This window comes from Myotis yumanensis, unplaced genomic scaffold, assembly GCF_028538775.1.
Source record: "Myotis yumanensis isolate MYYU_CA2020_CCGP unplaced genomic scaffold, mMyoYum1.0.hap1 SCAF_8, whole genome shotgun sequence".
In the NCBI taxonomy this organism is placed as follows: Eukaryota; Metazoa; Chordata; class Mammalia; order Chiroptera; family Vespertilionidae; genus Myotis; species Myotis yumanensis.
This window is the reverse complement of record NW_027223759.1, coordinates 56246210-56263185: the sequence shown is the minus strand read 5'-3', so window position 1 is coordinate 56263185 and position 16976 is coordinate 56246210. Positions and strand designations below refer to the sequence as shown.

General features: G+C 40.5%; 1 protein-coding gene across 4 annotated transcripts in view; it reads right to left on the bottom strand.

Moving 5' to 3' along the window:
• Positions 1 to 358: 358 nt before the first annotated feature.
• Positions 359 to 16976, bottom strand: part of CCDC148 (coiled-coil domain containing 148) — a 220351-nt gene continuing 203733 nt past the window's right edge. For 3 of the 4 annotated variants that reach the window (XM_070423447.1, XM_070423446.1, XM_070423444.1), the window contains exons 13-15: positions 12604 to 12721; positions 9727 to 9867; positions 5093 to 5388 (exon numbers count right to left, since the gene is read on the bottom strand). In XM_070423447.1, the coding sequence (XP_070279548.1) occupies positions 5242 to 5388; positions 9727 to 9867; positions 12604 to 12721 (406 nt within the window). In that variant the 3' untranslated portion in view covers positions 5093 to 5241. Of the gene's footprint in view, positions 436 to 5092; positions 5389 to 9726; positions 9868 to 12603; positions 12722 to 16976 lie in introns of those variants that run through there. The other variant, XM_070423445.1, reaches the window with a different exon arrangement.

Here is a 16976-nt window from a genome sequence, read left to right as displayed (position 1 = left end):
AGTGTAAAAAGAGAAATTCCCATACAGGTTGAAAAACATCTTTCTAGAGATTTTAAAAACTTGATAAGAACAGGACAGATCTGATGCCACATTCCTCTCTAAGGATTGAGACTCTTCCACGAGAGGTCATGCAGCTGGTGAATTCTATTATTATTATCGAGTCCCCCGCCGAGTCTCAGAGTGAAATATTCACTGTTCCTAAATCTCAGTGAGTGAGTTCCTGAACATTTTCTCCCTCAGGACCTCTCTGGTAGTTGGCAGCATCTATCAAGTGTTCATCCTCAAATGCACCAGCAAGCATACAACTATTTTTCCAAAACACATCCATCAGATGTCAGAAACAGTAGAATACTCAGACCTTTTTTTCTTCGTAGGTCAAACTTCATCATTTCTGGGATTAGAGCCATGGCCAGGTATCAGTTGTGGGTTTGGTCCCTAGTTAGGGCACATACAAAAAGCAACCAATGAATGCATAAATAAGTGCAACAACAAGTCGATGATTTTCTCTCCCCCACCTTTCCCTCTCTCTCTAAAAATCAATCAATAAATTTTAAAAGTCTGTATGTTAGATTTTCCTCATGAGTTTTCCAGGCAACATCTTAATTTTAAAAAGTCTTCAATTTCCCCAGATTTCCTTCAAAATGATTTGTTACCTTCAGCAAAATAGATAATGAAGTTATTTTAATGAGGAGGGCAACATAAAACCCAAGAAAATGGATGTCCCGTAAAACAAACAAACAAACAAAAACTAAATATATGCCAGAAGAAGGAAGCCCTATTACTCTTTTCATGATTTTAAAAAATATCATATAGGACTTTGAATATGGACAAGGGGGACAAACTCTTGGAGCAGAAAGTAATTTTTAGTCGGCCCTCCTCCCATTAAGAGTATGTTAAAAATAGTATTTAGCAATTAAGAGTCCGTTTGGTTTTTTTTACAGAGAGGAAGGGAGAGGGAAAGAGAGTTAGAAACATCGATGAGAAACATTGATCAGCTGCCTCCTGCACACCCCCTACTGGGGATGTGCCCGCAACCAAGGTACATGCCCTTGACCGGAATCGAACCTGGGACCCTTAAGTCCGCAGGCCAATGCTCTATCCACTGAGCCAAACCTGTTAGGGGCAAGAGTCTGTTTTTAAAAAAAGGAAATGTTCTCTTCTTTCTCCTTTCTGAAGAGGGAAATGAAAGCTGAGAGGGCAGATGACAGAGCTGGAGAGATTGTCTGTAGAGGGCATGAGACCTGAGAACTCTAACAGAGCCAAGAAGTGTCCACAGAAAACTGCTTCAGCAGAAACTGAGTTTTACACTTTTCTAATAATGAATGAGTACAAAGAGTTTGCAGTCAAGTCTGAAGGGCCAGAGAAATCTGGGCCCCATGAATTCCCACAATGACCAGTCAAATCTCACTTCAAGGACAAAGGCCCACAATGCCGAGAAACTGTTGCAAGGAGAATCCAATTGAGCAGCACAGGAACAGCAGGATCAAAGGGAACAGCAGGTACAGAAGGACGTATCTCCAGAAAATAAGCCGCCAACTTTTTTGAACCCTACACAAATATAACTAAACAGAGAACTCCAGAGCCGTAAAGCTAGAAGAACTATTTTGAGCCACAAATAATTCTGAAAGTTAAGCAATTAATTTTAAGTATAAATGAATAAAACAAAGGATCAGATCTCAATGTTGATATTAAAAACAGAGTAAGCAGCATAACATCCCTACAGATCAGGAATGACCACCAGAGAGAAATTACCACAATATAGGTTAACATTATAAGCTGAAAGTTAAAATACATAAAAATGATATAAAATATGAAAGCATGCTAATCAGAATTAGGAAAACTCAGAAGTTAGGTGATATATTCTCAGGAAAAAATTATAGATAAAAGAAAAATATTTCAGAAATGAGACAGCTAAAAAAAAAACCCCAAATGAATGTAAGATATAACAGATAAGGCCTTAAAAAAAATAAAAGCTAAGAAATAAAATAAAAACAACAACAAAGAAGACCCAAAATAATTTTCTATTTTTTAAAACATATATTTTACTGATTGCAGAGAGGAAGGGAGGAGAGAGAGATAGAAACATCAATGATGACAGAGAATCACTGATTGGCTGCCTCTCGCACACCCCACAAAGGGGCTCCAGCCTACAACCTGGGCATGTGCCCTGACTGGGGATCGAACCGTGACCTCCTGGTTCATAGGTCAATGCTCAACCACTGAGCCATGTCAGCCGGGAAATTTTCTATTTTTTAAAAAAATTAAATCATATTCTTCAAAAATGTTGATGTCATTCTCAACAAAATACTAGCAGGCTGAATTCAGCAGTATACTGAAAGCGGTGTATACAACAAACAAGTGGGATTTATTCCTGGAATGCAAGGATGATTCAACATATGAAAATAGGTCTATGAAATACACCACATTAACAGGATGAAGGTGGAAAAACTACATGAGCTTGAAGATATAGGTGAGAAAGGGCATAACAGAAAAGAGAAATTATGGAGTCGAGAGGGGATGAAACCCAAAACACACTTTGGTGTTTGATAGAGAGAGAGGAAAGATTCCAGTCTTTCCACACAGTTTGAGACAAACCCATCATCCTCAACGATGTGGAGTTGAACAGGCTATATCTTTATGGGATTGAGGGTAGTGGTTTCTAATTTTTTAGGGCCATTAATAAATACATTTTTGTTCTTATCTACTATATACACACATGAATAGGTGAAATCAAATTTCATGGCACAGTGCTGATTCCTATTGGGTATGTATTGTTTTCTCTTTTATGCCCACCTGGAAAGCTAGACTGACAAAAGTCCAAGTGAAGCAGAGCACAAGGACTGGGGGGGAGGAAACTAAAAGGGACAATAACCGATGTCAGGGTAAATATGACTCCCAGGCAGGGACTATCCTTGCTATCACAGAAATTCCTATAAGTGGAGATATTTAATCAGAAACTGGCTAAAAAGGCTATTTCTGATGCACTAATACAGTAAGAAATTTTACTTTTAATAACTTGCTTTCTTAATATTCTTTTCTTCAGTTTATTATGAGTTTATGGCATTGACCTAAGAGTATATAAACACTATGTACAGTTTAAGGGATGGAAACATCATAAAATCACTACCCATAACTTGGAAGCCTCCGACCCTGTCAGCCTTCCTTTCCCCAAGAGATAATCATTACCTTGATTTTAGTGTTAATCATTGGCCTATTTCCCTCTATTGTTTCATCACCTATCCTTAAACGCTATGGGTTATTTGGTCTGTTTTTGTACTTTAGATAAATAAAATATAACACAGTATGTATATTTTTGCATCTGAGTCCTTTCATTAAATATTATGCCCATGTTAATTTTTTTCATTTTTCTCTATTCGCAATTCCATATATGAATATACCACAATTTTTATATCCATTCTACTATTGATGAACATTTGGCTTGTTCCCAGTCATGTGGAATGGGAATCCCATTCCATGTGTCCTTATACACATATGCAGGGGCTTCTCAAGGGCATATATTTAGGAATAGAATTGTGCTATCCACGTGTATGAACAGTGACAACTTTACCAGGTAAGTCTGGACTTTTCCAATTTACACTCTCACCACCAGTGGGTTCTTCCTGCTGTTCTGTAGGGTATTACTGATATTGTTGTTGTGCCCAGATTACAAGATTCCCAAGAAACCACATCAGGGAGCCAATTCGATGTAAAAGCATAAGAATCTGTATTCAAGCTAGCTTGAGCTCTCCATCCACCAGACCCACCGACACATCGGCTAGCCAAGTGGCCAAGAGAGACCGAACCCCTCCCCGAGACCGGTTATATAGGGGGGGGTTGGAGTAAGGGAGGAGAAAGGACTGTGCTTTGCCGATTGGCCAGGCACAAGTCGATGTCCCGTTCCTGGGTGTGGCTAGCAGAGGACGTAGCCCTTACCCTGGGGGAAGGTGGAGGGCGTAGCCTTCGCCCTTTCAATTGTTAGATTTCTTGGTATTGTTGCCAAGCTGGTGGAATCATATTGGTATTTCATTGGGTTTTTAATTGGTATTTCCATCTTTTCATATGTTTATTAGCCACTTGGATTTCAGATTTATTTTATTGTGTTTCTTTTTTTTTAAGGCTGGTCAGGACCCACTAAATTGATTTAATGACTCACAGTTGAAAAACAAGTGATCTATGGCATATTATTCTACCTTTCTGAACCTGTTTCCTTATCTGGAGAAATGAGAATAAGCTCATAAGGTTGTTATCATGGTCAAAGAAGACTTTATATGTAAAGTATATACACAGCTCTGAGCACACAGTTTGCGTTCAACAAATACTGTTTTTAAAAAAGAAAGAAAATTAATAAGTTCTGAGTCAACAGCTACACTGTTTCCATATAACCCCAAGTATGAACTCCCTGTGGTTCTCAAAATAGTGGCACCCCCTCTCGCTGTACATCACCAGCTACTCATGTTTGTGTGGTTCTTTAGAAACAGTAAAAAGAAAACACTTATGCTTGACTTCTATTTGAAACATTGCCTTTCTATAAAATCATCTAGATATTTAATAGGTAGTGTGAAACTTTTGATAGCATTCTAAATATTATCAATGTTAAAATATTCCTTCTAAACAGCCATCCACATTTCCCCCCTAGCCAAAATAGATATTCTGATGTCTGAAATGCTATTTCTAATTTCTAATTTATTCTTATGGGCTAATTTGCAAAATGAGATTGTCTTGGATGATTGGTTTTCAGTAAACATGGTATACCAAATTGGTTTCTAAATTTAGAGAAAGGTTGAGTCTTCTATTATAATAATCAAGAAACAATAGAAGTATTAATGGTAATGAAGCTTCCATGATTAAAAAGTTAAATTCTGAAAATAGCAAGCAGAAATGATTGTTAGCAGGTAGCATTACTATAAATTATAATTCTCGAAAATGGTTATTTTGATCTCTTTTCATGGGATAAGGCAACTCCCAAATTGCAATTTACTAAGTGCTAATATATATACCAAATGTGTCATAATTAAGTTCCATAGTCTTGGAGAATTTAGTACCATTAAAGAAACAAAGATATTGGAAATAGTGCATAAAATTCTAAGAATCATTTTTTTAAAGGCAAGGTTGTTTTAATAGATGCTATGATTTCTATGTTGATCTTTTAAAAAATATTTAGAAAGCAGTAATCATTGTTATCCATATAAATGTATTCAGAGAAAAATTTTGTTTACATTTAATAGGATTTGAAGATGAACTCTAGGTTTTAAATACAGTAGATTCCATGTCCTTTCTTGGCGGTTTTTGAGGACTGATTTTTGGTAATATCTCTTTGGCATAAAAGGTTTTATGAAGTCCAGCTTCTCGAAGCGCTAATTCAAAACGAAGTCTAGGGTCAGAAATTATCTGTAGAAATAAAGTATAATGTAAATAAATAGCAACTCATTGAACTACAGTAAATTTTATCATTTAGTGCCATATTTCCCTAAGCTGCATAATTTGTTTTTGCTAGATAAATGACTAAATGACAGTAAATTTTGTGCATACAGTGACTATATCATAGTTATTTTTACTGAAAACATCCAAACCTTTTTGGCATTGCCACTTTCCAGTGAGTGAATCAGCGTTTCCAACATAAGGTGTATAGACTGTTGCATAGTAGATTAGTCAAAATACAAAACATTAGAATTATTAAAAGATGAGATGAAAAAAGCTTACTTTCAATAATATCATTGATTCATTATTTACTGATGGCTGGAATATGCAAATATAGACAATCACTGATTACAATAAAATAAATCTAAACCACAACCTTCTGCATCTGCCTTTACACAGACATTTTAATTTCTCCATCACTTGGCAACATCTAAATTAAGTTTAAGCACAGGGCCACTACCTGAAAAACAAAAATCAATAGAACCTTCTTCCCAAGCCAGATTTCTATTTCAAGCAGAACTAGAAAATGCTTCCATCTATCTGATTCTAAGTGGGACTAGACATACAAGTAGTTCGATTTCTGTTTTCACTTATAGCTGATTGGACTTTACTCCTCCTTCTGTGAATATTAAATGTCAATGGTGCAGTTTGCAATGATAAGAAGGTAGCCACACATGGATTTCAGCTAAGGAAGCATTTTACATGGATTTAAAGTACCCCTAGAGCAGGGGTGGGGAACCTTTTTTCTGCCGAGGGCCATTTGGATATTTATAACATCATCTGAGGGCCATACAAGATTACCAGCTTAAAAATTAGCCTGCTATATTTGGTCAAACATTTCATTAGTTCACCCCGAATGCCCTGGGGCCAGACGTTTCCCACCCCTGCTCTAGAAGATGGGATAATAAGCTGTTGAAAGCAGCCCCTCCTTCAAGGAGCTCTTTCATAGGGGTAATAAGATTATGCCCAGATAACTACAGTTTGTGGCAACGTGTGATAGATGCCGCTGAGTGGTACACCTCTCTGTGCCGGTGAGACTAGCATGGTCTCCGGTAAGGAGAGCACCCGAGCTAAAGTCCAACGTACTCTTCTTTAAAGCAGGAGAAAGGGGGAGAAAGAACGATTGAGCATGAAAGGAAGGAACATGCTAACTTAGAGGTCAAATCGGTCCATTTGGATTCACCTTCGGGGAACACTGGGGAAGGACACTGCTAAGCTTGCGGCTCGAATTTGAAAGGCTTTCGGGCTCTGCCAAGGAGTCTGGAGAGCTACTGAGGTTGCATTTGTTTGTTTGGGGCGTGGAATTAATATAATCACTGTCATTGTATAAAAAGATGGGTCTCATTGTAAGTTCAGGAGAAATTAAGGAGGCAAGGAAAGAAGAGATGGAAGCAGAGAGAGTGGTTAGGGGGCTACTACAATGGGCTAGACATGACTAATAATAAATATGCCTAAACTTGGCTGGTAGCAAGGAAGAGATAACTGTCAGAAACACTGAAGGGAAGAATTAATAGAACTTGGCAACTGGTCAGATCCAGGGACTAGGGGCAGCGATGCATTCAGTCAAGAATAATACAGAGATTTATGTCTGACGACCAACATATGTGACCACTAGCCCTGGGTTTCTCCTCCTCTGCTCCAGTCCAGGCTCCCTGGTCCCTCTCACCTACTTCGGGTGGTTCATGCTCCACCTGCATGTGTTCTCCCCTAGTCATCCCCGGCGTGCACCAACTCCTCAGCTCTGGAGGTATAAGCTTTAAACTGCTTTCATTATCTACTTTTTGAATAAACGAAGTGAAATGGAGATCTCCCTTGGATACTGACCATGATTGTCCCAATTCCCCAGCCCAGAGGCAGCTAATCGGTTTCTTGTAAACGTGTACTAGACATTTTCACCCAACACATGACATAAACAAAAGTTCTCTCTCCCCAAGTCTGTTTCTCCTTCTATATTCTTACATGGTTGATGATAGCAACACTGAATACTTATCATTTACTGTATTACTACTGGGTGCCAGGCAATATCCTAGGGCCTTAATCCTCACAAGAACCGTGCAAATTATTGTTTTACAGATGAAGGAAACAAGACAGGAAGATGTTAAATAGTGTACACAATTTCACACAGCTAGTAAATAGTGGGACAAACTGTCTGGTTTAGAATTATTCTCACTTTTATCATCCCTCCTTGCTTCCCCTTTCTCCTCCCTCCTCCCTCCTCCTCTCAGCCAGAGCCATTCCTGCCCCTCCCCCACTTCTGTGAGGGTGCCATTTGTCTCCACACGACCTCCACCCCCCACCCCCCACCCCCCAGCCTCACCAATTTTCCATTCAGGACATGTTGTTAAAACATAAATTCGGTTCTGTAATTCAGCTGCTGCAAAGTCTCGCCTCTGCTCAGGATAAAGGTGAAATGCAAGCAAGACCCACCATAGGACTTTTCAGAGTCTGAGCCTAACCTATGTTCCGAGTCTCAGCTCCCAGCACCCACCCTTGCCCAGTACTTTCCATTGAAGACACACCAGGAAGGGCCTCTTTCCCCCTCTTCTAGCTGGTGAAACTCACTTCTTCAGCCCAGGCAGCGGAGAGCTTTCCAGCCTCTGACTTCAATTCTTTGCAAGCCCCCACTGCCCTCCCCACTGTGGCTTGTGAAGAGTCTCTTGAATCTTTAAGGTTTATCCCTCGCCCTACGCCCACTTCCTCCCACTAATCTATTTTTTTGTTTGTTTTTAGCTTAAATCATCTGGAATGAATCTTTTTTCTGCTGCTATGTCTTCAACTAAGATACAGCTTAAGTTTTCTCTTTGACACTTTCTCTGATTTCCCCAGCCATTCCCTTCCCCTGGTGGCTGCAGCCCTTAGACCTCTATTATGGAGGTGTCCTCCCCTTATTATTCCCATGCAGGTTACTGTCCTCCCAGCCCAGCTCCCCAGCACCCCACTTCCACACAGGACATGTCTGCACTGTTCAGGACGGCACCTGGCACAGTGCCAGGTATAGTATCTGTTCCATCAATAGGTGTCCAATTAATAAATTAATTGTACATTTTTTTAATCCCTAGCAAAGTATGCAGCACATACTACAGGCACACTTGATTTATTTGTCAGTGGGTGAATGGATGAAGTTTCCTGCCTTTTATATAATTAAATAAGCATTTAGCAGGTCTCCCTAGATTTGCAAAATTAACTACTTTCTCCTTTAATTTTAGGGATACACATTCATTCATCTGTCCTCCCTTCCTAGAAATGGTTAAATTACCCCTTAAGCCCTGGCTGGTGTGGCCCAGTGGATGGAGCATCAGCCTGCAGATCAGAGGGTCCCAGGTTCAATTCCTTTCAAGGGCACATGCCTGAGTTGCGGGCTCAACCCCCAGTAGGGGGCGTGCGGGAGGCAGCCAATCGATGATTCTCTCTCATCGTTGATGTTTCTCTCTCTCTCTCCCTCTCCCTTCCTCTCTGAAAGCAATAAAAATATATTTTAAAAAAATAATAAATAAATAAATTAACCCTTAATACTTATTTTCACAGAAAATGTTGTATCATTAGCCATGATGAATTATCTTCTGCTCATTTTAACTTCTGAAAACTTCCCTCTGCTTTGTTTAATCAAGTATCATCAGTTTTTTCTTCAAAAGGATTATGGTATGAATTTAAACAAATTCTGAATATGATAGAGCAATATTCACCAACAAAATACAGTACTAACACAACTTTAAAGTATGATTTTGTAAAATTATTTATAAGTTTAAAAAATAATTTTCTAGGGAAGGTAGGGGAGGGTGGGGGGTAAGGGGGAGAGATCAAGCAAAGGACTTATATGCAAGCATACAGGCCTAACCAATGGACACAGACAACAGGGGGGTGAGGGCATGAGTGGGGGTAAGAGGGGTAATGTGGGGATAAGGGCACATATGTAATAACTTAATCAATAAAAAAATTGAAAAAATAAAAGGTTTAAAAATGAAAAAAAATAATTTTCAATGACAGATTCATAACATTTCCAGATAAACTGCTTTTTTCTATGCTCACCTACCAACTATATTATAATATTAACAGTTGTGCAGTAACTGTGATGTGACGGTTGGCCCTGAGGCCCGGATGTGCCTGGGCTCTGTGCTGTCAGGTGTATTTCCAGGTGAAGAGCCAAGTCAGGTCGTCATGCCTCAGCTATTATTTAGAAGTAAAAATTGTGTTGATATCTGTAGTATTCAAATATAAATGTTGAAAATTTTTGGAACGCAAAACATACACTTCTACAGTTCTTATAAACTTCATAGCTTTTGTTTCAAACATGCTAATTCCCATAATTACCTGCTGTTCGTTGTATGTATTCAATGTGAAGAGTGGCTTTTGAAGAATAAATTCTTCCTCAATTCCAATACCCATCCTCGCTTTCGATGCCATTGTATCTGACATCATTCTAACAGGATCAAATTGAGCAACAATAGCAACCTAAAAGAAGAGAAAGCATAGCAACTTGGAACAAGATACAGGTTAACTGCTCTAGGCCCGTGGTTGGCAAACCGCGGCTCTCGAGCCACATGCGGCTCTTTGGCCCCTTGATTGTGGCTCTTCCACAAAATACCACATGCGGGCGCGCACGTACAGTGCGATTGAAACTTCGTGGCCCATGCGCAGAAGTCGGTATTTTGTGGAAGAGCCGGTATTTTGTGGAAGAGCCACACTCAAGGGGCCAAAGAGCCGCATGTGGCTCGTGAGCTGTGGTTTGCCAAGCCGCAGTTTGCCGACCACTGCTCTAGGCAATATTATTAATGTGTAATGTCCATTACAGTTCAGAAATTTTATTAAAGATAAAACCTAAGAGGGGAGAGTAGAAAGAATATTAAACCAAGCCAGTCCAAGAGATCCACAAAGGAGTTAGTTTTAAAACAAAATATAATATTAAAAGGCTGTAAAATATAATTGTTTCTAATGATTGAAATTATAGTTATTATTACATTTACACAAAAATTTGTCTTTCTTATACAAAGTCACAGGAAATCTTATATAGAAAACCTACATATTCAAACACCTTGAAAGTAACCAAAAGTAAACAAACAAACAAAAAAAACAGTAATCTGTAACCACCAGCGATCTGTGGCCATGGTGACAACCTCATGAAACTTTCTAGAAAGTTTGATCTGTTTAAACTGAATCTAGAGCATATTATTCATGGGTAAAGTTGAGTGTGTTGGCATTATAGGGTCAAATGGGTGAATTGCCATTGTACCAGGCAACTAGATTTCCAGGGGCTGTTATAAACCAGTGCTCCCGCTTCTGCTGAAAAACTTTAACCCAAGTGCTCTTGTTCTTTATTATAATTGAAATAATTAAAAACTGTGTCCTGCTGAAATGAAGTCACTGATTTTGTAAATCATATGCACAATTTGTAACACCTGTCTGTTAACTCCTAGTCAAGAATTGGCATTAAAGCCCTGCCTGCTGTGGCTCAGATGGCTGAGCATCATCCCATGTACCAAATGGTTGCTAGTTCGATTCCCAGTCAGGGCACATACCTAGGATGCAGGCTCAATCCCAGTAGGCACGTGCAGGAGGCAGCCAATCAATGTTTCCCTTTCACATCCATGTTTCTCTCTCTCTCTCTCTCTCTCTCCCTCTCCCTTCATCTCGTTCTAAAAATTGATTTTTAAAACTCTTTAAAAATAAAAAAATGTTAAGAGAAAAAATCAAATTATCATTAAAAATGGCACTTTATGAACTATAATGACTTAACTGGGAATTGAACATACTTTCATTATTGTAGGTTTCCTGATCAAAATCTTACACTGTAGTTCTGAACACGAATTACAGATAATAGGCCCAGATATTTCCTCTTTCCAAGGGTTCACAGATGGAAACAATTCTAATCATATACATTCTGTAGTTGTCAAAGTTCTATTTTGAACAAGGATGTGTTTAGTAATAGTGACATTAAGTTTTGTCCCCAGAAAGCCATGGGATATACTTATTTGCTAATGACTGAATAATTTAAATGTTGTTGAATCTAGCATGACCAGGACTTACATTCCTATGCTTTGAATTTCTCTAATCTATTTTATCAAAGAAGATGAGATGCGTTTATAGCTCCTCTATACCACCTCACCTAATTAGACTTCCTTGGTTTGAATTCAGCCTGAACTTTGCTAGCGGTGTAACTCCGGGGAACCTCTGTGTCTCCTTGGTTTTCCCTTCTATAAAACAGGAATGTTAACACCTACAGCATAGGGTTTTGTAGAGACTAAATGATTTAAAACCCAAGGGTGTTAATAAGGGGACTTTATACTTAGTAAATATTCAAAACATGTAAACAGACATGACTACCAACCTACAAGGCAGATACTAATATTGTTATTCCCATTTTTCAGAGGGGGAAATAAAGCAACGGGAGTTAGGTAAAAGGCCTAAGTTCCTTCTGACAGTGAGTAGCACACCAGGTTGTACCAGGTTTGAAGGACACCAGAGGCCAAGTTCCTATCCAAGATTCTATGTTGCCTCCACTGGCACCGAACAGAAACCCGTCATTGCCTATCAGCTGGGAAATGGTGCCAGTGGAGACTTCAGAGCTTTTGAGTTAAGCTAATCACTCCCGGGCTAAAAACTCTGAAAAATTGCCAAATAAAACTATTTTATCACATTTCCCAAGTTCTTAAATTACTGATCTTGCCATGTACTATCTACTTTCTAAACTTTTGCCTACTTTTATTAGGCAAAGCAATGGGAAGCTTTTATTTCTCCACACACAAAAAAAGTGAGGTTATATTTTTTAAGTGCTTTTTAACATGTTTATTTATTATGGGATATATCCAAACAGAGGTTCCTACCCCAAAGAAGATTATCTCGTTCAAGCTCCACCGATTTTTTGAGGAGAGCAAAATCTTTGGGCTAGATGCAGAGTTTCACTGCTGTAAATGGATACTATTCAGCTATTAAACTGGAGGTAATGTGGATGCATTTAAATCTTGGGAGAGCTTTTTAAAAGGTGCTGATAAAGTTCTTTTAATAAACTAAGAAACTGGAAATGGTTCAACATAAACCTAATTGCTCCCCGGAATGAAGATCAGTGTCTCAATTGGGACAAGTTACATTTTATGCAGCAGAACTCCTAAACTAAGGCCGAGGAATAATGCTATTAGGAGCACTTAGCAACATTTTTTCCCACCACCCATGAACATTTCAAATTAAAAACACCTGTTTCCTAAGGGCCTCCAGCCGCCTCTCTCTTTCTTCTTCTTCATGTGCTTCTTGAAGAGCCACCTCTTTTTTCTCCATCAAACGCTTTTCCAATAATTGTTGTCTGTAGTTAACCCTTTAAAAACAATGCACAGGGAAGTTGGGAAAACATCACCATAATCTTGGACATTGTACGGATAAAAGCCGAAGGCCTCTCAGGTTTTGTTTTCAGTTGCTTTTGGTTGATTCCTCATATCCAAACAATAGAAGACATTTGTGGAAAATGCAATTTACTAATAATTCTAAGAATAGCAGGAGAAACTACAGGTCATAGGGCAGGCAAACATGGGATAGAATCCAATCCATCTCTTTACTCGTTGAAATAATTGTATTGATTCGCAAACTGTTGGCTGCTGCACCTACAGCTCATTTGAGCCTTCTGATGAGTTTTAACAATTTGAGATTTTTAAAAGGCTGTTACTTATTAAATATATATATACTTTTAGAAAGAATACTAAATAAAATACTATAATAACATGCCCAAATTATCTTCATTACTAGAACTTAAACCAAACTATTTATATTGCCACTCATTTTGTCAAAATGCTCTTTCTGATTGTGTGTGTGTGTGTGTGTGTGTGTGTGTGAAGCAACTTTAAAAATGGCACTTGACTGTAGATGGCAGCAAAACATGACTTTGCCTTCGCATTAGGCTTCCATCCTCCTTAACATCAGCAGATATTAGAACAGGGCATAAACAGCTGTTTTAATACCTCCCCCCCCCACCCCCCACCCCCCCTCCAGCTCATCTGGCCTTCCTCCATTGTCTTTTTTGGGCAGCCTCTCTTACCATCATCTTGTCCAAGCTACTCTTTTACTGAATTACAGAGATGAGATTTGTCTTTTCAAAAAAAGTAGTCACCTGGGTTCTCCAGGGAGTAGGAGGTCATTGCTTCTCTCTTCCATCATTGATGATTTAACTTTCCTTGTGACATCAGTCACAAATGTGCTTTCCCCTTGGTGTGTACACTTGCATTTTCCATGGATGTATCTTCACTAGACCCTTTTTATTCTGAATCCTGACTAAGATGTTCCCTGTGCAACAAGGCTTGTGCTAAGTCCTTTACATGAGTCTAAGTCTCATTCAGATTTCACAGCAGCCCTATGTTGGGATGCCATTGGTGATCCCATTTTAAAGATAAAGAGCTGGAAGCATAGACAGATGATGCAACAGGTTCACGCTCTCACACCCAGGAAATGGCAGAGCCAGAGATCAGACCCAGGCAGACTGGCCCCAGGGCCCATGTCCACCCCTCCCACCCCCATGCGATTAACATTATATGCCCTTTTCTCTTCTCCCCTTGATGGCTCCACTCACCTCACTGGCATGTGAATTCTGACGCCATGTCAAACCCTGTGCTAGGTAATGACTGAGAAAAAGACTGTCCTTGAGAATTAGTAGTTTAACATAGAGATAAAAAGGCAAGCCTGGGAGCTAAACAAGGTAAACAGTGCCTTCAGAGAGGTATAAGTAAGGCCTCTGGGGATCTGGGGGAGGGGGAGATGACTGCTTGCTGGGGTGGGGAAAAGACTGCTGGTTTAGCAGGAGCTTCACTGAGGAGACAGCACCTGAGCCGGAGCTGGAGGATTAGGAGTCACAGAGGCAAGGAGGCATGACGGCTGAGCGGGCCAGCCTTGCAGGCAGAGAGCGAGGGATGAGTCAGGGGAGGCGCTCAGGCTGAGCAAGGGCAGGGCTGGCATCTGTGAGGGGGTGATTCTCCAGTTCTGTCCCTGGGAACTTGGCTTGCCCCAGCTGGTCACAGCCCTCAGAAGGGAAGAACTGGGGTGGCCTGCACAGCGTGAGCGAATGACCAGTGATCGGTAAAGAGAGGCCCAGGAAAGCATGGGCGGCTGAGCCAGGTCTTTCCCCTCAGGAAGACTTGCTTCTAGGGAGGAAATCTCTTTAAAACCAGGTTGCTCCTGCCCTAGCTGGTTTGGCTCAGTGGATAGGGCGTTGGCCTGCAGACTGAAGGAACCCCAGGGGTTCAATTCCAGTCAAGGGCACAGGTCCCGGTTGTGAGCTCGATCCCCAGTAGGGGGCGTGCAGGAGGCAGCCGATCAATGATTCTCTCTCATCCTTGATGTTTCTTCCACTCTCTCCCCCTCATGTCCTCTCTGAAATCAATACAAAATATATTAAAAAAACACAACAGCAAAAAGAAAACCAGGTTGCTTCAGAGGCTGGCATTGAAGAGGCAGCCTTTGAAGAGGAAGCTCAGAGAGAAGAAAGGAGGGAAGCACACAGTAAATCCCTGTGAAGTACAAAACCCAGAATGGGATTGAAAAGGGCAATCCTGGCCACTTTGGTGGCTGTGGCTGTCCTTCCGACCATCTCCTGTATCAGGAGCTGGTACAGTCAGACACACAGACTAAAGAGCCCACAGACCAGATTGCTCCCTTTCCCCGACGCCTCCATGTCATGGAAAGCTGTATTTCTCATTCTCCCCATTTTCACTAAGGCATCCCTAATGAGGTTCTACTCAATTTAAGCCATGAGTACAAGCTAAGTGAACCACTGCGAAGGTTCGATTAAAAGATACCCTGGGATTTGACAATTACCATATGCTAATTCTCAGAACCTCTGGAAAGTTTCTCTCCCTTTGGGAGGCACATGTTGCTTTGTCAGCAACAAAGTTTTATTTTTTTTTTGGAACTGGACTCGTGAGGAAGAAATTGCAGATAAGAGTAAGACATTTGAACCTGTGTCGTAAGAAAGGCTGGTTTATGGGTTTACTTGGAGGCTCATTCATTCATTCCACAAATATATACTGCATGCCAGCTCTGCGTCAATCATTGTGTGAGTCACTGGAGATACAATTTCCACACAAAACACATGCTCCTGTCCTCACAGAAGTGGCAACCTAATGGGAATACAAAGACCCAGGCAATTATGACACAGGATGGCTCTTGCTCTTGCTCTAATGGGACAATGGGGCAGAGGCTGTGAGAGAGGAACCTCTGCCAGACTTAGAACATCCAGGAGAGCATCCAAAAGGCAGTGCTCTCAATTTCAGACCCAAACTGAAGCAGGAATTCACCAGAGGGGTAGTAGGGATTTTCAAGGCAGGAAAAAAAAAACCACAACAACACAGAATCCAGAGGTCAGAAAGCACAGTATGTTTGAAAAATTGAAAGAAATTAAGTGTGACCCCAAATGAACAAAGCAAGGTTGGGAATCCCAGGAACTGAGGCTGGAGAGGTGAGAAGGGCCAGATTGTGGGGGCTTTTGATCAGGGAAATGCAGTGATCAGAAAAATCTCTCCAGTGATATGGAAGATGGATTGGTAAAGGGGAAAGACCAGAGAGAGTTATTGAGATGCGAGTTGCTGGTTTCCTGAACTAAGGCAGGGGGAGAGGTACTGGTAAGAGGTAGGGAGAAGGCATGAATTTAAAATTTATGTAGAAAATAGAATAGAATAAACTTGTTAGTTTATTTTATGGGAGAGGGGAAAAGACAGAGAGGAAGAAGTTAAGGAAGGTTTCTGTCTTGCACAGTGAATGATGGACTCCCTCACTAAAAATGGAAACGTAGAAGGAGAAACAGAGAGGAGCTAGGTTTACTATAATTAGGACATAGGCCTGCCTTCCCAAGATCTGGGCTGGAGAAGTGGATGGGGAACCTTACCCATGGCATGGAATTGAGGCCCTGGGGCAGATGATACCCATCAGGACTAGAGTAGGCATACCTCGCTGTATTGTGCTTAGCAGGTGTTGCCTATTTTACAAGTTGAAGTCAAGACCCCGCCACCAACATAAAGACTACAACTCGCTTTATTGAAAAACTTGCTTTATTGGGGTGGTCTACAACAGAACCCCCACTATCCCAAGGTATGTCTGTGTAGAGTAAGAAGAAAAGTTGGCCTAAGATTGATTCCTAAGGAAATAACACTTAGAAAGGGACAGAAGAAGAGGAAATTCTCTGGGAGAAATAGGAGAAATGGTGCCAAAGAAGCTAAGGAAAATGGGATTGGTGATATCAAATGCTATGAGAAGATCAATTATAATCCAAGGTATTTTTTGGATTAAGTAACAGGGAGCCATTGGTGATCTTGACAAAAGCAATCAATAGAGAGGTGGCTAAAGAATTAGTGGGAGGAGAGGAAGGAAGAGAGGAGTGGAGACCAGAAAGAGTAGAGACCACACCTTCAGTAAGACCTATGCAAATGGGGGGGGGGGGGTGCGGGGGGGGCGTGCAGGGAAGGAGATAATAGAGGGGTGCCTAAGAAAACACAAAGCTGACCACTGGCTCTAAAGTGGTCAAGATTACCCTGATTCCCTTAAAGATCTGCCAAAGGAAAATTTAAGAAAACAGGAGACACACTCAAATTCTT